Below are 24563 nucleotides of genomic sequence, written 5' to 3'. Positions count from 1 at the left end.
TTTCATGGTGGTTTTTATTTATTTCATTGAATGATAATGAAATTCATCATTGAAAAGATGACTTCTGTCATATCATTGACACTAATTGTGTCACTATTGTCATACCTCATATTATACTGTGAGCATTGCAACTTACATGATCATATAAAATTTACATGAAATATAAATTTAATTTACATCAATAAATGTCTCCCTTGTGAATTCTATGTTTTAAACTGCCAAATTTGGAAAAATATTTTTGTTTTTCTTGTTCTTCAATAGATATAAAGGTGTTTACAATAAGTTCACAATTAAATGTAATACTGTCAACAATAAAATAAAATAAAATAAAACTTATAGAAGATCACAAATGTATCAGAGCTAAGGAAAATATAAATAGAAGGCAAGTGCACATAGGTGGGAACACAATATGCAGGATTTAAGAATAAATAGTTTTTATTAAAACTTTAATTTTGTCCTTGAGTTTCCTAGCAGTCAAAGTAACAAGGGAGACTAGAAGTAAAACAATTCAAATTTGATAATATTTGTATGAGGAACAATACCCATAGGAAGTGTTTAACCATAGTTTTATAAAGTTATTCTTAGAATTGATCTCTCTGTATATATGTAGATGAGTAGAAGAATAATTTTATAACTTTAAATCAAACATAGGAACAAGAATTTAAATTTGATGTTAGTCAATACTAAAATGCCATTTCCCACCGACCATCAATTTTAATATGACTTAAAATCTGAATATTCCATAAATAAGTACTTTGAAAATAATACCTTGGGGTTAAAATATCAGGAAACATGAGAAATTAATTATTTTTTTTCTTTAAGTAAAATTCTGTGATATTGGGTGTAGTGCACAATACTCACAATTTCAGGCACAAGGTGTCGCTCTTTACTTGGTGAAAATAGTTCATCAAGGGTTGGTCTGACCATCCAGGAACTCCCCATATAAAACGACTCCATCAAGCCAGTCGCTACTGTTAGCGGATCCGATGAAGCTTCTAAAAAAATCAGCGAGATTTTAAACCCAAAACTGGAGTCTCTGGTACTGTAAGTGTAAAGAATCCTTTTTTTGCAAGTTAATGTCGTATGCAATGTTTGGGGTTCAAAGAGGGGGATTGGACACTCAGCAACTGCTGCTGTCGCTTCTGCTATTCGCGCTCTGGGAGGCTGGGAGCGGCCAGGTCCACTACTCGGTCCCCGAGGAGGCCAAGCACGGCACCTTCGTGGGCCGCATCGCGCAGGACCTGGGGCTGGAGCTGGCGGAGCTGGTGCCGCGCCTGTTCCGGGTGGCGTCCAAAGGCCGCGGGGATCTCCTGGAGGTAAATCTGCAGAATGGCATTTTGTTTGTGAATTCTCGGATCGACCGCGAGGAGCTGTGCGGGCGGAGCTTGGAGTGCAGCATCCACCTGGAGGTGGTGGTGGAGCGGCCGCTGCAGGTTTTCCATGTGGAGGTGGAGGTGAAGGACATTAATGACAACCCGCCGGTGTTCTCGCTCAGAGAACAAAAGCTGCTGATTTCGGAATCGAAGCCACCTGACTCTCATTTTCCTCTAGAGGGCGCCTCTGATGCGGATATAGGAGAGAATGCTCTATTGACTTACAGACTAAGTCAAAATGAATATTTTTCTTTAGAATTACCAAGAAATAGTCAGCAGACTAATAGACTATCACTTACATTAAAGAAGTCTCTGGATAGGGAGAAAACTCCGGAAATTAGTTTGCTACTGACGGCTGCAGACCAGGGAAAGCCGGAGCTAACCGGCACGGTCCAGCTTTTCATCTGCATCTTGGATATTAACGACAATGATCCAGAATTTGAGCAACCAGAATACAAGGTGAGATTAATGGAAAACGCAGCCAAAGAAACGTTTGTGATAAAATTGAACGCTACAGATCTAGATGAAGGAGTCAATGGGGAGGTCACATACTCCTTGTCCGTTAAGCCCAAAGGAAAACCCTTATTCACAATAGGTAAAAACAGTGGAGAGGTGAGGGTCAATGGAACTTTAGATTATGAAAAAAACAAATTTTATGAAATTGAAGTACAGGCCACAGATAAGGGAAATCCTCCAATGGCAGGTCACTGTACAGTCTGGGTAGAAATCTTAGATGCCAATGATAATGCGCCTGAAATCACCGTGACCTCCCTGTCTCTGCCAGTACCAGAGGCCACTCAGCCTAGTACCGTCATTGCGTTAATTAGTGTATCCGACCGCGATTCTGGTGCGAACGGACAGGTGATCTGCTCTCTAACGCCTGGAGTTCCCTTCAAGATTATGTCCACGTTCAAGAACTACTACTCGCTAGTGCTGGACAGCGCCTTGGACCGCGAGAAGGTGTCACACTACGAGTTGGTGGTGACAGCGCGGGACGGGGGCTCGCCTTCTCTGTCGGCCACCGCCAGCGTGTCCGTGGAGGTGGCCGACGTGAACGACAACGCGCCGCTGTTCGCGCAGCCCGAGTACACGGTGTTCGTGAAGGAGAACAACCCGCCCGGCTGCCACATCTTCACGGTGTCGGCGCGGGACTTGGACGCGCAGGAGAACGCGCTGGTGTCCTACTCGCTGGTGGAGCGGCGGGTGGGCGAGCGCGCGCTGTCGAGCTACGTGTCGGTGCACGCGGAGAGCGGCAAGGTGTACGCGCTGCAGCCTCTGGACCACGAGGAGCTGGAGCTGCTGCAGTTCCAGGTGAGCGCGCGCGACGCGGGCGTGCCTCCTCTGGGCAGCAACGTGACGCTGCAGGTGTTCGTGCTGGACGAGAACGACAACGCGCCTGCGCTGCTGCCGCCTGGGGCGGGCAGAGGCGGCAGCGCAGTGAGCGAATCTGTGTCGCGGTCAGTGGGCGCGGGCCACGTGGTGGCGAAGGTGCGCGCGTTGGACGCGGACTCGGGCTACAACGCGTGGCTGTCCTATGAGCTGCTGCCGGCGGCGGGTGGTGCGCGCAGCCCGTTCCGCGTGGGGCTGTACACGGGCGAGATCAGCACGACGCGCGCCCTGGACGAGGCGGACTCTCCGCGGCAGCGCCTGCTGGTGCTGGTGAAGGACCATGGCGAGCCGGCGCTGGTGGCCACCGCCACTGTGCTGCTGTCGCTGGTGGACAGCGGCCAGGCGCCTAAGGCCTCGTCGCGAATGTCGGCGGGGGTCACAGGCCCAGAGGTGGCGCTGTTGGACGTGAACGTGTACCTGATCATCGCCATCTGCGCGGTGTCTAGCCTGTTGGTGCTCACGCTGATTCTGTACACGGCTCTGCGGTGCTCCGCGAGGCCCACGGATGGTGCGTGTGGCCCAGGGAAGCCCGTGCTGGTGTGCTCCAGCGCGGTGGGCAGCTGGTCTTACTCACAACAGAGGCAGCAGAGGGTGTGCTCTGGGGAGGGGCCGCCCAAGACGGACCTCATGGCCTTCAGTCCCAGCCTACCTCCAGGTCCGCATAAAGAAGATGGAGGGGAAAGGCAGGAGACCGGGTCAAATCATCTTGAGCAGGTGAGTGCTATAGGTTCTCTCTATTTTGAAGTCTAAGTTAACATTTTAATTTATTTTATTTTAAAAAACATTTTTATTGATTTCAGAGAGGAAGGCAGAGGGAGAGATAGAAAAATCAATGATGAGAGAGAAACATTGATTGGCTGCCTTCTGCACGCCCCCACCCACACTGGGCATGTGCCCTTGACCTGAATTGAACCCGGGACCCTTCAGTCTGCAGGCTGAAGCTCTATCCACTGATCCAAAACAGCTAGGGCTAAGTTAATTTTTAGAAAATCCAGTTTATTTCATTGACAATTTTAATGAATATTGTGTATTTTGAATATTCTTTTAAAGAACAATGTTAGTGAAATGCCATGATACAATTAAAAAATCAAGGTGACTCAAAACTTTTCATTGAGTTTTACAGAGAGGAAAGTGTGTGTGTGTGTGTGTGTGTGTGTGTGTGTGTGTGTGTGAAAGGGAGAGAGAGAGAGAGAGAGAGAGAGAGAGAGAGAGAGAGAAAGAGAAAAGAACCTTGGTCAACTTTCTCCCAAATTCCTCCAACCAGGAATCAAAAGGAACCCTGTCTATATGCCCTGACTGGGAATCAAACCCACCACCTTTTGGGATGACACTCTAACTTACTGAGCCACACCAATCAGGGCAATACAATTGGGATCATATGAAGAATTCAGTTTTTTAGCCATTAAGTGTCCTATTTCTTCATGTTTTGTTAGAAAATATAAGATTGACTTTCCCATTATCACTTTATTAGAAATATTTCTAATTATCATTGATCTACTCAGGTAACTATTGTATCTCTAATCCTCAGTAATGTAGATAATCACTATGGATTCTCATTCTCTTTGTCTTTTAACAGCCTTTTGCCTTGATATTTTCATCTTATTAGATCACTTGACTTTTCTCACTTCAGGTTCATATCAATGACAGAACGCTCTATTAGGATTGAAAGAATTTACCTTTCTTTTTCTGAGGTGTTAAACATTCACCATACATTTATTGCTCATTAGATAATCATTAATGTTTACTACTGATAAGATAAAACTTGCTTTAATATTATTTGCATTAAAAATGCAGTCTTGCATTCTAGTATGCTTCTATCATTGAAATAATGTAATTGAAAGTTCTGTTCATTTTTATTTTGTTCTATGAAATGGGTAGAGATTTATTTATTATACTAGTGGCCTGGTGCACAAAATTCATGCACATTGAAAGGGAATTAATTAGAGGAACATAATTTGGACTCACTATCTAATATCAATAATATGTGAGCGTGAGGCAGTTTGTGTTTCTGAAATTCAATGACATGAATTTTAGCTATTACTTTGCCAAGTAAATGGCATTTACAGATATCATTTAAAAGAGCATTCAGCTTAATATTAAAAACTCTGGCTACCAAGTCAGGTCTGTTTTCAACTTTTTGCCAGCATTGTAAATTGTTTGCAATATCTGCCCATTTGGGGTTGCATGTCATGGTTATGAAAAAATCGGGCTTGCCATACTTCATTACAATTGCCATAGCATCCTGATATCGTTACTGCATATTTCTGGGACTATCCTCAAAAATGATGGAAGTATTATCATTTTACCAATCAGCACATTGTCCTTTTCAGATCTAGATTTGAGATAATCTATCAAACCACTATATTTTTCAACTCTCAACTTAGATTGGTTTGCTTTGATGAAATTTATCCGATTGGCCTCCATTTTTAAATATGAATCCACGATAAACTGTTGAGTTAATTTTCCTGCATTTAAAATAGGATTGAACGTGTCCCGCACAGAGAGATGAAATCCATAATACTGCATTTGTGTGACTCGTGTCCTTACATTTTGTCTAGTATTATTGTCGATTACACTGTTGTCTCCAAGTCTTAATGCAATATCTGTTCCCCAGCCTTTTTTACCATGTGGAAAAAGAATAGGATCTGTCATCGCATCTAATGTAGGAAACGGGATATTGATTTGTTTCATTTTAGTGGCATTTGGATTATTGGGATCTGGTTTACAATGAATGAGCAAGTCCCTTTCAAAAGGAGATTCTCCATCTTCATTTCTGAATATGACAGCAACCTTAGTTACACGGGGAGAATTATATCTACCTGGGTCACTGTTACGATCCTATTTAATTGCCGTTGTTACTTCTGTGGAGCAATATCTTTTGCTGCTGCTTCAGATTGGGCTTCCTTTTCTACCTCATGTAGCATCTTGTACGATTTTGTTAATTCATTTATTTCATGCATGAGGTTGTTGATGTTGATTATGAGTCTTTCTGAGCAGCCCTGGTTTTCTGGCATTGCTAATCTTTTACTTGTAGCTTTGACTGTATCCAAAATATAGAGTTGAGCAAACTTCTGAAAAACACCATCTGAAGGATATAAAGTTCCAGTATGGTGATAAACTTGTCCATGTATTCTAAAACAGTATGGCCCATATTCTGATGGCAATGCAATATTGGCACCCATGGAAGCAAAAGCAAAAGAACTATTTATGGAACAAATATTTTCCATGAATTTTTTACTGTCAGAATCTTCATTTGTCATTAATCTTTTTAAATATGCTGGGTAATCTGGAAAATGTATATCCTTTGGACAGACTTTCCCTTTGCTACAACATTGAGTAAATTTCCCATCCGATGGTTTTTCATTAGAGAAATTTAGTGATAGGCAAAATTCACATCTAACAGTCATTCCACCACAACTATGTTCAAGAATTGCATCCTCATGTACTCCATTTTTGCTGAGAAGGCAGTTCCTACCAGTATTGGTAGTACTTGTTGATGATTGTTTTCTAGACATATTCTGTCTTTGCTACCACCTTCTTTCAACTTCAAAGGCATGTTGGTCTTTAGACATTTTCTGTCGATGACGCTGGTGTTTTTTGGCATCAGAGCGACATGTTTCCAGTAGCTGGTCTTCAGATACATTCTGTCACAGGCGCTGCCTTCTTTCAAGATCAGACGCACTTTGCTCTTCAGACATTTCCTGTCGATAACACCGGCATCTTTTGGCTGCAGAACTATGTTGTATCAACAGTTGTTCTTTAGACATAGTCCCACCTCTCTACTGTCACTGTCTGATATGCAGGTGACTGAGAGTCCTTGCTGTCAGGCCGCTGAGAGCTGTCTGACCAATGGCTGATTCTGGCTGATTCTGTGGGGGTGGGACTTCCACCTCCCTGCTGTCAGTTTCCACAGCTGTGATGAGGAAGCTGGGGTGACAGAGGGAGCCACACCCTCCAAGCCACCCTCTCTCTTGCTCTGCTCTATGTCCAGCAGCCTCCTGCTCTGCCAAGTCCTCCAAACCTCCAGCTCTCCGCCCACTCTCCTGCTCTGCTCTCTGCTGGCGAAGGTCCTGGGAGCCCGTGGGAGTGGCTAGGCGTGGCTGGCCTCGCCTCCCAGGGCCTGCGAAGGTCCCAGGAGCCAGCAGCTGCCATTGCCTCCTGGGGCGCTTGACACCTGCGCATGCAAATCAACCTGCCAGCTTTGTCAGGTTAATTTGCATACTCACGCCTGATTGGCTGGTGAGCATAGTGGAGGGACGGTCAATTTACATGTTTCTCTTTTATTATATAGGATACTCAACCAGAACTCCTAGATTTATGCTTCCAAGTAAACTAGGCAAATAAGGTTATTTATATTATGCAATCAAGTCATTCAAATTTGCTAAAGGCATGTGTATAGGCTTATAATATCTGCAAAACATGCTAGTTGGAAATTTTCCTGTTTGTTTGTTTTTTTAAAGATTTATCTAGGAAGGAAAAAGTTAACTGTGATAACATGAAGCCTGTTGGCAATGATCAGTTTCATCCATATCACCTTTTAAATTTTCTATCTTTTAATGCTTTGTTTCTAATGTCTGTGAAATTATCTTTCCATTTGGTATCACACCTGAAGTTTCTAGCAAAGATCATTTACCGCTAGGTCATTTTTCTAATTCACTGGTTCTTAGCTACATGCAGGGTGATGGAATCATTGACCTCTTTGGGAATCCAACAAAAGTCACATGTGGCCATTCTCCCCTTAAAATTACACAGCATACCATTTGGCATAATATTGCAGGACCCATGCTGAAACCCATTCTTGGACCTCTGGTCCTGACCCTTTGAACCTCAGTATTAATGGGCTAAAAACATTCTTTATTTCAAAGCAGGCAACCAGATTAAAATATAAGAGATTTCAGACTCAAAAGTGATTAAAACATCATATCTTTTATGAAACTATCCTATATAATAAAAGCCTAGGTGTTGCCACATGCGACGTCATCACAAGATGGTCACCACAAGATGGCCACCACAAGATGGCCGGCAGGAGAGGGCAGTTGTGGGTGATCAGGCCAGCATGGGAGGGCAGTTGGGGATGACCAGGCCAGCAGTGGAGGGCAGTTGGGGGCAAACAGGCCACCAGGGGAGGGCAGTTGGGGGTGATCAGGCTGGCAGGGGATCAGTTAGGCGTCAATCAGGCCAGCAAGGGAGCAGTTAAGGGGCAATCAGGCTGGCAGGCAGAAGCGGTTAGGGGCAATCAGGTAGACAGGCAGGCGAGTGGTTAGGAGCCAGCAGTCCCGGATTGTGAGAGGGATATCTGACTGCCAGTTTAGGCCCGATCCCGATTGGGCCTAAACCAGCAATCAGACATTTCCCAAGGGGTCCCAGATTGGAGAGGGTGCAGGCTGGGCTGAAGGACCCCACCTCCCCCGGCACAAATTTCGTGCACTGGGACTCTAGTGTTGATATAAGAAGAGAGACATTGAGTTCATATTGATGACTTATTACTTTGGGTAAATCCTCTGAGAACCAGTTGGTGGGAAAGAGGTTGAGAATTTGAGACAAGAGGGAAAAGAATATGGAGGAATCTTTGTAGGTGTCTGGGAATAGTTAATTATGCATTCATCTGAGGGCCCAATTGAAGTAAAAGTGAGAGTAAACCTATAGAGAATAAAGTCTCATGACTAAATGACTATCTTATACTGAGAAGCTTGATATGAAGAAAATGGGTAGTTAGGCTGTGTGCTGGAAGCTAAAGAAAACATTAGAGTTGATTAAATAATTTTTGTATTTATCCTATACAAACAAAAAACACGGACTCAAAATTATTTTGCTATTAATTTAATGTAATTGATATTAGCAAATCATTTTATTGATATGTTAAAATATACAGAAAAGGAAGTATTAGGAATGGACATCGGGCTTAATAATTTTTTATTTTTATTTTTATTTATTTTTATTTTTTAAAAAATATATTTTATTGATTTTTTACAGAAAGGAAGGGAGAGAGATAGAGAGTTAGAAACATCAATGAGAGAGAAACATCGATCAGCTGCCTCCTGCACATCTCCTACTGGGGATGTGCCCGCAACCCAGGTACATGCCCTTGACGGGAATCGAACCCGGGACCTTTCAGTCCACAGGCTGACGCTCTATCCACTGAACCAAACCGGTTTTGGCCAGGCTTAATAATTAATGTGTTTTTTAATTCTACATGTGGTTTTACTGTTTCATTCATTATTATCTAAAGGATAAAGTAAACGAATGAAGTGAAAAAAAAGAAAATATTAGAGGTGTAATAGTATAAGTAGGTGAGTGTCTGGAAGGGTATGTTTTATTTTTTTTATTTTTTTAAAAATATATTTTATTGATTTTTCACAGAGAAGAAGGGAGAGGGATAGAGAGTTAGAAACATCGATGAGAGAGACCGATCAGCTGCCTCCGGCACGCCCCCTACTGGGGATGTGCCCGCAACCAAGGTACATGCCCTTGACCGGAATCGAACCTGGGACCTTTCAGTCTGCAGGCAGATGCTCTATCTACTGAGCAAAACCGGTTCGGCTGGAAGGGTATGTTTTAAATGATTGACTGCAGTCTAGATTAGGTAGAAAGGTAAGTGAGACAAGTTAGGGCCTGATAAACAAGAACAATTAGAAAGAATCAAGGGGTTATTCTCATTGTAAGAGAAAAGCTATGTTGCCCTGGCCAGTGTGGCTCAGTTGATTGGGCATCATCTCATGCACCCAAAAGCTTGCTGGTTCAATTCCTAGTCATGGCACATGCCCTGGTTGCTGGTTCGATCCCTGGTAGGGGGCATCCAGGAGGCATCCGATGGATGTTTCTCCCTCTCCCTTTCTCTCTCTCTAAAACTCAATAAAAAAATCTTAAAACAATAAAGCTATGTTAATAAAAGTCAGGGAGCAGGAGAGGAAGATAAAGATGAAGATAAGAGAATACCAAATACATTACTCAAATTTTCAGAGTGGAACAAAAATACGGAAATGATCTCAACTATTATTTCCTGCAGTTTGCACAGAACAGGCAAGAGAATTATTGGAGCCATTCCATATCTTTCATAGCACTACTTGGCCTGGAACTTGGGGCCTGGTAATGTTAGTTATAGCAATAGGTTAAGGTAATATTCCCTTCCTCTCTTCCTTTTGTTAACATCTGTGTCAACCTGTTGTTGCTTGGAAAATCAGTCAATTTAAATGATAGTAAGATTTCCCCCAGTGATGGTGTAAGATGGGGAAGGGAAGTTTAACCTATTGATAAGTAATTTATATTCCGCCAAATACATAATTCTTGGCATGCTAGTTATTGGCATGTTTTATACAAAGAGAATCCAAAACTTTAAAGCATTGTTATATCTAAATGGCCTAAAATGTTGTGTTTATGCTTACATACACATTCACATGTAAACGCCTACACACACTGGACACTTACTTAAAATACAAATATTTTAGTCACATTTCACAGTCATGTTTGGGGTAATTTATAAACATGATGTATTTATTTAAAATCTGTTTTATTACTTATGATTATTTTCCATGTTCATACGTTTTATTATGGGATTGGTTATATTTCCATTTGGAGTCCATGGCTGTAGTGTTGAGCAGATCTCAAAAAATATTACAGGAAAAGAACATTCTTACCAAAACCTACAAAGCTTCACAGAAGTAGAGGCTGATTTTCAAAAGTCCATGTACAATACTCCCCCTCTTAAAATTCTGCATGGAAGTTTTACACATGCAAAAATATACTTATGAAAAAAGGAACTCATCAATCATTTTTCAATTAACAACCAATGCTGAGCAGAATACAGTGATTTACTGCTTTTGGAAAGAAAAACAGTTACCTATCTGCAGTGAAAAACCTCACAAAAGGTAAAACAAAAACAAAAACAAAAACAAAACACCCTACCAGAACGGAAAATATGAAGACAGAATCATTTTACACTTACACAATCATGCGCATGGTGTCGCTCTTCACTGAGAACTTTTCCTCTAAGAACGCGCCTCCGCTTCCTCCTGCAGAAAATTTGGCATATAGTGGAAAACCTCTAGCGAATTCTCCCGCGATAGAAGGCCGTAAAATTGGACCTTGAGAGTCAGTTTGAGGTAAGGTATTCTATATACTTCAGATATTTCTGAAGCCTTTTGAGTGTACCATGCTGTTTTCCCGGCGAGGAGGCCCAGGAACCCGACGTTTGCTGTTCTCGCTTTTGCTCCTCGCAGCCTGGAAGACAGGGAGCGGCCAGATTCACTACTCGGTCCCCGAGGAGGCCAAGCACGGCACCTTCGTGGGCCGCATCGCGCAGGACCTGGGGCTGGAGCTGGCGGAGCTGATGCCCCGCCTGTTTCGGGTGGCGTCCAAGGGCCGCGGGGATCTCCTGGAGGTAAATCTGCAGAATGGCATTTTGTTTGTGAATTCTCGGATCGACCGCGAGGAGCTGTGCGGGCGGAGCTTGGAGTGCAGCATCCACCTGGAGGTGGTGGTGGAGAGGCCGCTGCAGGTTTTCCATGTGGAGGTGGAGGTGAAGGACATTAACGACAATCCGCCCGTGTTTCCTGAAAATAAGAAAAGAATAATCATTGCAGAATCTAGACCTCCGGAAACTCGGTTTCCACTAGATGGCGCTTCTGATGCAGATGTCGGAGTCAACTCCGCTTTGACCTACCGAATGGATCCCAGTGATTATTTCGCTTTGGACACACAACATAACCGTCGACAAACGTCTTCGTTATCACTTGTGCTGAGGAAATCATTGGACAGAGAGGAAGTTCAGGAACATAGGTTATTATTGACAGCCACGGATGGAGGTAAACCCGAGCTGACCGGCACAGTTCAGCTGCTGATCACAGTTCTGGATGTGAATGACAACGCCCCAGAATTTGACAAATTCATTTACAAGGTGAACGTTTTAGAGAACTCATTTAATGGAACATTAGTGTTCAAGCTAAATGCCACAGATCCTGATGATGGGATAAATGGAGATATAATCTACTCATTTAGAAGGCCTGTGTCGCCTGCAGTATTGAATGCATTTATCATAAATCCCAACAGTGGAGAAATTAGGACCAAAGGTAAACTGGATTTTGAAGAAGAGAAATTTTATGAAATATCCGTTGAGGCAGTTGATCAGGGGAATATTCCCATGGCGGGTCATTGTACCATTTTGGTGGAAATAATAGACATAAATGATAACGCTCCAGAAGTTGCTATCACTTCTCTGTCACTCCCGGTGCCAGAGGATGCTCAGGTGGGCACTGTCATTGCCTTGGTCAGCGTGTCCGACCGTGACTCTGGCAATAACGGACAGGTGACCTGCTTATTAACACAGCATGTCCCCTTTAAGCTGGTGTCCACCTTCAAGAATTACTATTCGCTGGTGCTGGACAGCGCCCTGGACCGTGAGAGCGTGTCGGACTACGCCGTAGTAGTCACCGCGCGGGATGGGGGCTCACCTTCGCTGTCGGCCACAGCCAGCCTGTCCGTGGAGGTGGCCGACGTGAACGACAACGCGCCGCTGTTCGCGCAGCCCGAGTACACGGTGTTCGTGAAGGAGAACAACCCGCCCGGCTGCCACATCTTCACGGTGTCGGCGCGGGACTTGGACGCGCAGGAGAACGCGCTGGTGTCCTACTCGTTGGTGGAGCGGCGGGTGGGCGAGCGCGCGCTGTCGAGCTACGTGTCGGTGCACGCGGAGAGCGGCAAGGTGTACGCGCTGCAGCCTCTGGACCACGAGGAGCTGGAGCTGCTGCAGTTCCAGGTGAGCGCGCGCGACGCGGGCGTGCCTCCTCTGGGCAGCAACGTGACGCTGCAGGTGTTCGTGCTGGACGAGAACGACAATGCGCCCGCGCTGCTGCTGCCTGGGGCGGGCGGCGAGGGCCGCGCCCTGTCTGAACTGGTGTCGCGGTCGGTGGGCGCGGGCCACGTGGTGGCGAAGGTGCGCGCGGTGGACGCGGACTCGGGCTACAACGCGTGGCTGTCCTATGAGCTGCTGCCGGCGGCGGGTGGTGCGCGCAGCCCGTTCCGCGTGGGGCTGTACACGGGCGAGATCAGCACGACGCGCGCCCTGGACGAGGCGGAGTCTCCGCGGCAGCGCCTGCTGGTGCTGGTGAAGGACCATGGCGAGCCGGCGCTTATGGCCACCGCCACTGTGCTGCTGTCGCTGGTGGACAGCGGCCAGGCGCCTAAAGCCTCGTCGGGAATGTTGGCGGGGGTCACGGGCCCAGAGGTGGCGCTGTTGGACGTGAACGTGTACCTGATCATCGCCATCTGCGCGGTGTCCAGCCTGCTGGTGCTCACGCTGATTCTGTACACGGCTCTGCGGTGCTCGACGCCTCCCACCGAAGGCGGGTGCGGGCCGGGGAAGCCGGTGCTGGTGTGCTCCAGCGCGGTGGGCAGCTGGTCTTACTCACAGCAGAGGCGGCAGAGGGTGTGCTCTGGGGAGGGGCCGCCCAAGACGGACCTCATGGCCTTCAGTCCCAGCCTACCTCCTTGTCTGATTTCTTCAGAGGGAACAGGTGAAAACGAAGCAGATTTAGAACATTTGAAAGAGGTGAGTTCGTATGTAAAGTTGTCTTTCAATTTACTCTCTTCCTCACCTTTTTTGCTTTAAGGTTAATCTTTAAATTATCTGGTCGTCGTTATGGTATTTAATGAGTGTTATTGACATATGAGTTTATTCTCTAGTCAGAAATCTTAAGTCAAAAACAGTTTTTGTTGTATTCTTAATAGTTGGTAAATATTGAGTATGTGAGCATTTGTAAGAAACAACATATTGCGAATACTTAAGCATTTAGAAAACATTTAAATGAAGCTAACCACAATTTAAAAATTTTAAATCTATTTTAAACATTTATAATATACCCACATACATGTTATTTTAAAGAGTATAAAAACTTTTTATATAAACGTCTTTTTAAGAGGTGCATTAAAAAACAAAAAGCCTTGCCCTAGCTGGTTTGGCTCAGTGGATAGAGCATCAGCCTGCGGACTGAAAGGTCCAGGCTTTGATTCCAGTCAAGGGCACATGCCCGGGTTTTGCGCTCGATCTCCAGTAGGGGGCCTGCGGGAGGCCACTGATCAATGATTCTTTCTCATCATTGATGTTTCCATCGCTCTCTCTTCCTCTCCCTTCCTTTCTGAAATCATTAAAATATATTAAAAAACCAAAACCAAAACCATAAAACCCAGAAAGCCTTGTGTTGGTCCCTCTGTGTTTTCCTCTAGGCACATCAGCATTTCCCTGTCAGGTTTTCATATCTGATGTGATTTTCCTTTCACATTTCATTGGCACATGTATAAGCATTTCATCACCATAAAATTTTATTATTATTACTAGAGGCTCAGCACGCAAAATCGTGTAAGACCCAGAGTCCCTTCCGCTGCTGCGGGGGGACCCATCAATGCAACTAATGGGACCGCTCATTTGGTCGTTCCCGCGTTCCGGCCACTGGTTTTTTATAGATTGGGTAAACAATACAAGTCATGGACAATGATGTACTTTTTTTTTTTAAACAGTATCACCTTTTAAAAAATATATTTTATTGATTTTTTACAGAGAGGAAGGGAGAGGGATAGAGAGTTAGAAACATCGATGAGAGAGAAACATCGACCAGCTGCCTCCTGCACACTCCCCACTGGGGATGTGCCTGCAACCCAGGTACATGCCCTTGACTGGAATCGAACCTGGGACCCTTCAGTCCGCAGGCCGATGCTCTATCCACCGAGCCAAACCAGCCAGGGCATATGTACTTTTTTTTAAAACCTGGATAATATATTTGCCAACTCCCCAACCCATATGCTGCTATTGTCACTTATTTTAATTCTACATGTATTTTACATTTTTAAAAATATCTTTATTGTTGAAAGTATTGCATATATCCCCTTCTTTCACCCCCCCACCATTGACCTCTTCTAGCCCGCCCCAACCCCTACCCTAGGCCTTAACCACCCTATTGTCTGTGTCCATAGGTTATTCATATGTGTATACAAGTTCTTTGGTTGATCTCTTTCCACCTACTCACCCTCCCCTGCCTTCCATCTGAGATACCACAGTCTATTCCATGCTTCTATGTCTTTGGATCTATTTTGTTCAACAGTTTATTTTGTTCATTGGATTCCACATATGAGCGAGATCATGATATTCTCAAGATCCATCCATGTTGTTGTAAATGTCTTTTCTGATGACTGAGTAGTATTTATATATACGTACCATAAGACTTTTGTTGGTTGGGAGTTTTTTTTAAGTACAGCTTCAATTTTGTTAGTTGTAATTGGTCTGTTTAGATTTTCTGTTTACTCTGGATTCAGTTTTGGAAAATTGTATGTTTCTAGGAGTTTATCCATTTCTTCCCTATTGCCCAATTTGTTGGCATATAGTTATTTGTAATATTTTCTTATAATCCTTTGTATTTATGTGGTGTTCGGTTTACTTCTTCTCTTTCATATATCATTTTATTTATTTGGGACCTCTCTTTTTTTCTTCTTGATGAGTCTGGTTAAATGTTGATCAATCTAGTTTATCTTTTCAAAGAACCAGCTCTTGTTTTCATTGCTCTTTTGTAATTTTTTAAGATTCTATTTAATTTATTTCCATTCTTATCTTTACTATTTTCTTTCTTATATTTCCTTTGGGCTTTGTTTGTTGTTGCTTTTCTAGTTCTTTTAGGTGTAAAGTTATATCATTCTCTTAGGTGTAAATTTTCTTATTTCTTGAGGTTGGCCTGTCATGCTATAAATTTCCCTCTTACGATTGCTGTTGCTGGGTTTCACAGATTTTGGGTTATTGTTTTTTCATTTCCATTTGTCTCAAGGTATCTTTTTATTTCTTTTAAAAAAAGAAATGAATGTCAACCCATTTATTGTTTAGTAACATGTTATTTAGCCTCCATGTGTTTGTGTGTTTTTCAGTTTTTTTCTTGTAATTGACTTCTAGTTTTATATCATTGTGGTAGGAGAAAATGCTTTACATGATTTTAATCTTCTTAAATTTATTGAGACTTGTTTTGTGTCCTAACATGAGGTCTATTCTAGAAAATGTTCTAGGTGCACCTGGAAATAATGTATATTCTGTAGCTTTGGGGTGAAATACTCTGAAAAGATCAATTGAATTTTTTTGGCCTAGTGTGTCCTTTAAGACTGCTGTTTTCTTGTTGATTTTCTGCCTGAAAGATTTATTCATTGATGTCAGTGGGGTGTTAAAATATACTTCTATGACTGTATTACTGTTACTCTCTCTTTTATGTCCATCAAGATATGCCTTATATAGTTAGGTGCTTCTATGTTGGGTACATAAATATTTACAAAGGTTATTTATCCTCTTGTTGGATTGGTCCTTTTATTATGTAATGTCATTCTTTCTCTCTTATAGTCTTTGTTTTAAAGTCTATTTTGTCTGATATAGGTATTGCTACCCCAGCTTTTTTTTCCATTTCCATTTGCATGAAATATCTTTTTTTTAAAAATATATTTTATTGATTTTTTACAGAGAGGAAGGGAGAGAGATAGAGAGTTAGAAGCATCGATGAGAGAGAAACATCGATCAGCTGCCTCCTGCACATCTCCTACTGGGGATGTGCCCGCAACCCAGGTACATGCCCTTGACCAGAATCGAACCTGGGACCTTTCAGTCCGCAAGCCGACGCTCTATCCACTGAGCCAAACCGGTTTCGGCTGCATGAAATATCTTTTTCTACCCATTTACTTTCAGTCTTTCTTTCTGAGATAGGTCTCTTATAGACAGCATACATGTAGGTCTTGTTTTCTTATTCATTCAGCCTACCCATGTCATTTGATTGGAGAATATAATTCCTTTACATTTTAGTAATTATTGATAGGTATGTATTTATTACCACTTTATTCTTTTTTATTATTATTTTTTATTTTTTATTTTTTAAAATTAAATCTTTATTGTTCAGATTATTACATTTGTTCCTTTTTTCCCCCCCATAACTCCCCTCCTCCCAGTTCCCACCCCACCCTCCGCCCTCACTCCCCACCCACTCTCCTCATCCATAGGTGCACGATTTTTGTCCAGTCTCTTCCCGAATCTCCCACACCCCTTTCCCCCCCAAGAATAGTCAGTCCATTCCCTTTCTATGTCCCTGATTCATTATAATCACCAGTTCATTCTGTACATCAGATTATTTATTCACTTGATTCTTAGATTCACTTGTTGATAGATGTGTAGTTGTTGTTCATAATTTGTATCTTTACCTTTTTCTTCTTCTTCCTCTTCTTAAAGGATACCTTTCAGCATTTCATATAATACTGGTTTGGTGGTGATGAACTCCTTTAGCTTTTCCTTATCTGTGAAGCTCTTTATCTGACCTTCACTTCTGAATGATAGCTTTGCTGGATAAAGTAATCTTGGTTGTAGGTTCTTGGTATTCATCACTTTGAATATTTCTTGCCACTCCCTTCTGGCCTGCAAAGTTTCTGTTGAGAAATCAGCTGACAGTCATATGGGTATTCCCTTGTAGGTAACTGAGTTTCTTTCTCTTGCTGCTTTTAAGATTCTCTCTTTGTCTTTTGCTCTTGGCATTTTAATGATGATGTGTCTTGGTGTGGTCCTCTTTGGATTCCTTTTGTTTGGGGTTCTCTGCGCTTCCTGGACTTGTAAGTCTATTTCTTTCACCAGGTAGGGGAAGTTTTCTGTCATTATTTCTTGAAATAGGTTTTCAATATCTTGCTGTCTCTCATCTTCTGGCACCCCTATAATTCTGATGTTGGTACGCTTGAAGCTGTCCCAGAGGCTCGTTACACTATCTTCGTATTTTCGGATTCTTTTTTCATTTTGCTTTTCTGGTTGGGTGTTTTTTGCTTCTTCGCATTTCAAATCTTTGACTTGATTCTCGTGCTCCTCTGGTCTGCTGTTGGGTGTCTGTATAATATTCTTTATTTCATTCAGTGTATGCTTAATTTCTAGTTGGTTCTTTATCACAACATCGAGAGTCTCATTAGATTTCTTGTAGATCTCATTACGTTTATCGGCAGTTTCTAGAAAATTATTGAAAGACCTTAAGAGTGCGGTTTTGAGCTCCATATCCTCCAATTCTGACATCTGTGTCCTGTTTCTTTGTCTCTGCATTTTTTATGCTTTCTTGGTGCACCCCCTAGTGGTCTTTGTGCACAATCTTGTTGTAGTTAAGGCTTGGTTGTTGTAGGTAATACTAGGGGAGATTTGACTCCCAGGCCAACTGGCTGTGTGAATCAGCTGTGTCTGCAGTGGGAGAACTACTGTCCTTAGGGAGGTGCTAATCTAGCCTTTGCCTGAGGCTATCCGGCAAATGCCTCTGTGCAGGGCTTGAGCGGGGCGGGTCCCAGGGGATCTACAGGGCGGGTGGAGCGAGCAGTTATGGCTGCTCTTGGTTCGTCCCCAGGGGCTCTGCCTCTCAGAGTCCCAGCAACCGCTGCAAACCTTGGAGAGAAAGCTGCCTTTGAGTTCCGACCAAAGCCAGACAGTCCCGCTTCTCCCATTTGAGTCTGGGTCCCTAGAGACTCGCCTGTATCTGGAGCTCAGAGTCTGAGGCTCCCTCCCGATTGAAACAGACAACCGCGCCCTTAGTCACCAGCCCGCTCCGCATGCACTCCGCACCTCAGTATTTTACTTCAGCACTGCGCCTCCTCTGAGTCTCAGTATGCTTTTCTCTTTCCTCCTAGTTGTAGAACTTCCACTAAGCCAGTCTTCCTGTGGTTCTGGATGATGTCTGTTCCGTCTTTTAGTTGTATTTTTGAAGTGGTTGTTCAAGGCAGCAAACTCCAGCATTAACCTATGCCGCCATCTTGGTTTCTCTTCTTTATTATTCTTTATTGATTAAGGTATTACATATGTGTCCTTATCCTCCCATTGCCCCCCACCCCGCACTCATGCCCTCACTCCCCTGGTGTCTGTGTCCATTGGTTAGACTTATATGCATGCATTCAAGTCCTTTGGTTGATCTCTTCCCTTTACCCCCATCCTCCCCTACCTTCCCTCTGAGATTTGAGCATCTGAAAAATGCTTCTCTGCCTCTAGATCTGTTTTTGTTCATCGGTTTATGTTGTTCATTATAGTCCACAAATGAGTGAGATCATGTGATATTTATCTTTCTCTGACTGACTTATTTCACTTAGCATAATGCTCTCCAGTTCCATCCATGCAGTTTCAAATGGTAGGAGTTTCTTCCTTTTTATTGCGGCATAGTATTCCATTGCATAGATGTGCCAAAGTTTTTTAATCCACTCTTCTGCTGATGGGCACTTAGGCTGATTCCAAATCTTAGCTATTGTAAATTGTGCTGCTACAAACATAGGGGTGCATATATCCTTTCTGATTGGTGTTTCTGGTTTCTTGGGATATATTCCTAGAAGTGGGATCACTGGGTCAAATGGAAGTTCCATTTTTAGTTTTTTGAGGAAACTCCATACTGTTCTCCACAGTGGCTGCACCAGTCTGCATTCCCACCAGCAGTGAAGGAGGGTTCCTTTTTCTCCACATTCTCTCCAGCACTTGTCCTTTGCTGACTCATTGATAATAGCCATTCTGACTGGTGTGAGATGGCACCTCCTTGTCATTTTGATTTGCATCTCTCGGATGATTAGTGACTTCGAGCATGTTTTCATATGTCTCTTGGCCTTCCTTATGTCCCATAAAAAACATTTTTAAAAGAGAGCAAGTTGTACAACTTTGTAACTTTGAAATTCAGTAAGTCAGTTTCCTCATCCTTAAGTGGATATATGCCTACTTCACATGGCTGCTATGAGAATCAGATAAAATAATTATGGGGAATTGTTTTGTAAACTACAAAATGCTATATAAATATTTAAAATCATTACAGAGGCCCTGGCTGGTTTGGCTCAATGGACAGAGCGTCTGCCTGGGGACTGAGGGGTCCTGGGTTCGATTCCAGTCAAGGGCACATGCCCGGGTTGCAGGCTCGATCCCAGTAGGGGGCATACTGGAGGCAGCTGATCAATGATTCTCTCTCATCATTGATGTTTCCCTCTCTCTCTCTCTCCCTCTCTGAAATCAATAAAAATCTATTTAAAAAATAAAACTCGCCCTAACCGGTTTGGCTCAGTGGATAGAGCGTCGGCCTTCGGACTGAAGGGTCCCAGGTTCGATTCCGGCCAAGGGCATGTACCTTGGTTGCGGGCACATACCCGGTGGGGAGTGTGCAGGAGGCAGCTGATTGATGTTTCTAACTCTCTATCCCTCTCCCTTCATCTCTGTAAAACATCAATAAAATATATTTAAAAAAATAAAATAAAATAAAATCATTACAGAGTCTGTAATTTTGCAATCTAGGCAAGACCAACTTAATTTTTCTTTCAGTCTCTCTTCATAACAGAACTCAATATATTAATTCTGATACCTGTGTAACAATTCTATATTTTCAAACCTAAGTTGTTCTTACTCTAATATATACATTTCCTTTAACTCTTTTTTTTTTATAAATCTTTATTGTTCAGATTATTACCTTTGTTCCTCTTTTTTCCCCCCATAACTCCCCTCCTTCCAGCTCCCACCCCACCCTCCACCCTCACTCCCCACCCACTGAGTTCATCCATAGGTGCATGATTTTTGTCCAGTCACTTCCCGCATCTCCCACATCCCTTTTCCCCCAAGAATAGTCAGTCCATTCCCTTTCTATGTCCCTGATTCATTATAGTCACCAGTTCATTCTGTACATCAGGTTATTTATTCACTTGATTCTTAGATTCATTTGTTGATAGATGCATATTTGTTGTTCATAATTTGTATCTTTACCTTTTTCTTCTTCTTCCTCTTCTTAAAGGATACCTTTCAGCATTTCATATAATACTGGTTTGGCGGTGATGAACTCCTTTAGTTTTTCCTTATCTGTGAAGCTCTTTATCTGACCTTCAATTCTGAATGATAGCTTTGCTGGATAAAGTAATCTTGGTTGTAGGTTCTTGGTATTCAGCACTTTGAATATTTCTTGCCATTCCCTTCTGGCCTGCAAAGTTTCTGTTGAGAAATCAGCTGACAGTAGTATGGGTATTCCCTTGTAGGTAACTGAGTTTCTTTCTCTTGCTGCTTTTAAGATTTTCTCTTTGTCTTTTGCTCTTGGCATTTTAATGATGATGTGTCTTGGTGTGGTCCTCTTTGGATTCCTTTTGTTTGGGGTTCTCTGCGCTTCTTGGACCTGTAAGTCCATTTCTTTCTCCAGGTGGGGGAAGTTTTCTGCCATTATTTCTTGAAATAGGTTTTCAATATCTTGCTGTCTCTCGTCTTCTGGCACTCCAATGACTCTGATATTAGTCCGCTTAAAGCTATCCCAGAGGCTCCTTACACTATCTTCACACTTTCGGATTCTTTTTTCATTTTGCTTTTCCAATTGGGTGTTTTTTGTCGAATCTTTGGTTTGATTCTTGTGCTCCTCTGATCTGCTATTGGGTATAATATTCTTTATTTCAGTCCATGTATGCTTACTTTCTAATTTCTTTATCGTAGCATCGAGGGTCTCATTAGTTTTCGTGAGGCTCTGCACAAATTTATGGCAAGCCCTCAAAATTGCGATTCTTAGCTCCATATCCTCCATTTCTGTCATGTTTTTTTGTCTCCGCATCTTTTATGCTTTCTTGGTGCACCCCCTTGTGGTCTCTGTGTGCAGTCTTGTTCTAGCCAAGCCTTAATTGTTGTAGTTAACCCTAGAGGGATTTGACCACCAGGCCGACTCGTTTCCTTTAACTCTTAACAGAAATGGAGAACAGTTGGTGAATAGTATCTATCCTTTCATCTACTTTAAGTCTTTTAAAGTTTGCCAATCTTCTCACCCACACCAATAAGCTGATTCAGTGTCAGAGTTGAACAAGCACAATTCCTATAACCTTTACTCATAAATCCTAGTAAATTAAAATATGATTACCCCTTGTCTGAATCCTTTATATGTGTGATATAAACAAGAGATTGAGGCTTAAAAGTAAATCTGCCTTGAGGTATATCTAAAACAAACAATATTTAAAGCAAAGTTCAAGGAAAGGATGAGAAAAGGAGGTGTGGAAGAGACATTGTACTTTATTGAAACTAAGAAAAATCCACAGAGATTACAATTCTCTAAGGCTTGAAGTAGCAGATGAAATCACAAAGGAAAAGATTGACAGGCATGTCAATGACATATTAAAATGCTTGTAATATAATACTCAAAGGAAAGGCTAAATTAAATAATTGTAGATACAGTGTATTTGTACCACTTTATTCTTTATAACTATGTTCCTCTCTTTTCTTTCTTTTTCTTAAGAAAGACCCTTTAACATTTTTTGTAATGCTGGTATGGTGGTAATGAACTCTGTTATCTTTTTCTTGTCTGGGAAGAGCTTTATTTCACATTCAATTTTTAAATAATAAGTAATAGTCTTGCTGGGTAGAGTAGTGTTGATTGTAGGTTTTTGCTTTTTATCACTTTGAATATTTCATGTCAATCCCTTCTGACCTGAAATGTTTCTGTTAAGAAATCAGCTGACAATCTTATAGGAGCTCCCTTGTAATTAACTGTCTTTTTCATGCTGCTTTTAAGATTCTATCTTTGTCATTAACATTTGCCATTTTAATTATGATGTGTCTTGGTGTGGACCTTTTTGGGTTCATCTTGTTTAGGACTCTCTGCTTCCTGGACTTGTGTGTCTTTTTTCTTCACCAGGTTAGGAAACTTTTCAGTCATTATTTTTTCAAATAGGTTCTCAATCCCTTGCTGTCTCTCTTCTCCTTCAGGATGTGGATGTTTTTATGCTTGACAATATCCCAGAGGTCCCTTAAGCTATCCTCATTTTTAAAAATTCTTTTTTCTTTTTGCTGTTCTGATTGGGTGTTTTTGCTACACTGTCTTCCAAATTGCTGACTTGATCCTCTCCTTTATCTAACCTGCTATTGATTCCTTCTAAAGTATTCTTTTTTAAAAAGCAAGATTAGAGTACATCTGCAAAGTTTTATTTTATTTATTTAAAAAAATATATATTTTTATTGAATTCAGAGAGGAAGGGAGAGGGAGAGAGAGATAGAAACATCAATGATGAGAGAGAATCATTAATCAGCTGCCTTCTGCATGCCCACCATGGGGATCGAGTCCACAACCCAGGCATGTGCCCTTGACTGGACTCAAACACGGGATCCTTCAGTCCACAGGCTGATGCTCTATCCACTAAGCCAAATTGGCTAGGGCACAGCTGCAAAGTTTAAAAAATATATTTTTATTGATTTCAGAGAGGAAGGGACAGGGAGAGAGAGATAGAAACATCAATGATGAGAGAGAATAATTGATTGGCCTCCTGCACACCCCCTACTGGAGATTGAGCCCACAACCCAGGCATGTGCCCTAGACCAGAATTGAACCCAGAACCCTTCACTCCGAAGGTTGACACTCTATCCACTGAGCCAAACCAGCTTGGGCTTGGCTGTACATTTTATTATTTTTGGTTGGTTTCATGGAGAAGGAGAGACATTAAAATCTCCATTTTCATTTGTCCATGATTGGTAGAAATCCCACTTTTTGTCTAGTTATTGCAGGTATGTATGAAAGCTAGTTTTTTTATTTTTAAGGTAATCATCTCATTGAACTCTTTTTCGTTTTAATTATTTTTTGTAATTCTCTGTGATTTTATGAGTAGGAAATTATATTACCTATAAATGTATCATCTAACAATATATTTTATTCTCTTTTCTAAAACGCACACACATTTCCTTATCTTGTTTTGACTAGGGTATCCAAGTCAGTATTGAATAATAAGTGTGACCTGAAGTGTCCTGCATTATGTTCATGGCTTTTGATGGGAATAATTCTGGTGTTTTACTGCGTAAAATGAAGATGACCATTGTTTTGTGATGTTTGCCAAATTCTTATCAAATTTCTTTTTAAAAAAATTTCCTTTATAGATTAAGGTATTACATATGTGTCCTTATCTCCCCATTGCCCTCCCCCGCACTCATGCCCCTTTACCCCCCTGGTGTCTGTGTTCATTGATTATGCTTATATGCATGCATACAAGTCCTTTGGTTGATCTCTCCCACTTACCCCCACCCTCCCCTTCCCTCTGAGGTTTGACAGTCTGATTGATGCTTCTCTGTCTCTGGATCTGTTTTTGTTCATCAGTTTATATTGTTCATTTATCAAATTTCTTTTAAGCATCTATCGTAATGGTGACCTGGCAATATTTTGTTTAGCATTTTTGGAAACTATTATATGAGATTTGCATAGATTCATTTTTGGAGACTGTTAGTATCTTTGTCAAATTTTTATTTCAGGTTAGACACCATCTAATAAACTGGTGTCAGGTAGCTTGGTTGGTAGTAATTGCAGGCCTTTCTTTTCAGCCACACTTGATGAAAAATTTCATCTGTAGCTCAGAAGAACATCTAGTGTGACTGCTTACCAAATATTTAGGAATATGAAATTTGGATGTAGGTAAAACATATTATGTGATTAGACCAGGCATTAAACAAATTTAAGTAACAAAAAAAAGTAAGTATAAAAGTCTAGAACTTTTTGATGTGTGGTTTAGTAGCATCTAGAAAAAAATGGGTGTTTATTTTAGTTTTCAATCCATCATGAAAAAGTATGTGATGTAACTGTGTAAGAACCAGATGCAGCCCTGGCTGCCTCAGTTGGTGAGAGCATCTTCCCATACACCAAAAGGTGGCAGGTTCCCTTCCAGGTCAGGCCACATGCCCAGGTTTCAGGTTTGACCCTTAGAGTGCCTGCAAGAGGCAATCGACAATGTTTCTCTTACACATCGATGTCTCTCTCTCACTCTTCCATTCTCTTTCTAAAAATCAATAAAATTTTTAAAATGATTGACTTTTTAATTGATTTT

General features: G+C 42.1%; 1 protein-coding gene across 11 annotated transcripts in view; it reads left to right on the top strand.

The window, feature by feature from the left end:
* Positions 1–24563, top strand: part of LOC139010400 (protocadherin alpha-C2) — a 171271-nt gene that overhangs the window by 70898 nt on the left and 75810 nt on the right. For 2 of the 11 annotated variants that reach the window (XM_070414800.1, XM_070414789.1), the window contains exon 1: positions 973–3476. The exons of 8 other annotated variants lie outside the window; for them this stretch is intronic. In XM_070414800.1, coding sequence (XP_070270901.1) covers positions 1077–3476 — 2400 coding nt within the window. In that variant the 5' untranslated portion in view covers positions 973–1076. Of the gene's footprint in view, positions 1–972; positions 3477–10911; positions 13306–24563 lie in introns of those variants that run through there. One more of the 11 variants, XM_070414792.1, reaches the window with a different exon arrangement.

Source organism: Myotis yumanensis, unplaced genomic scaffold, assembly GCF_028538775.1.
Source record: "Myotis yumanensis isolate MYYU_CA2020_CCGP unplaced genomic scaffold, mMyoYum1.0.hap1 SCAF_5, whole genome shotgun sequence".
In the NCBI taxonomy this organism is placed as follows: domain Eukaryota; kingdom Metazoa; phylum Chordata; class Mammalia; order Chiroptera; family Vespertilionidae; genus Myotis; species Myotis yumanensis.
The sequence above is the reverse complement of the archived record's forward strand: the minus strand, read 5'-3'. Positions and strand labels throughout refer to the sequence as shown.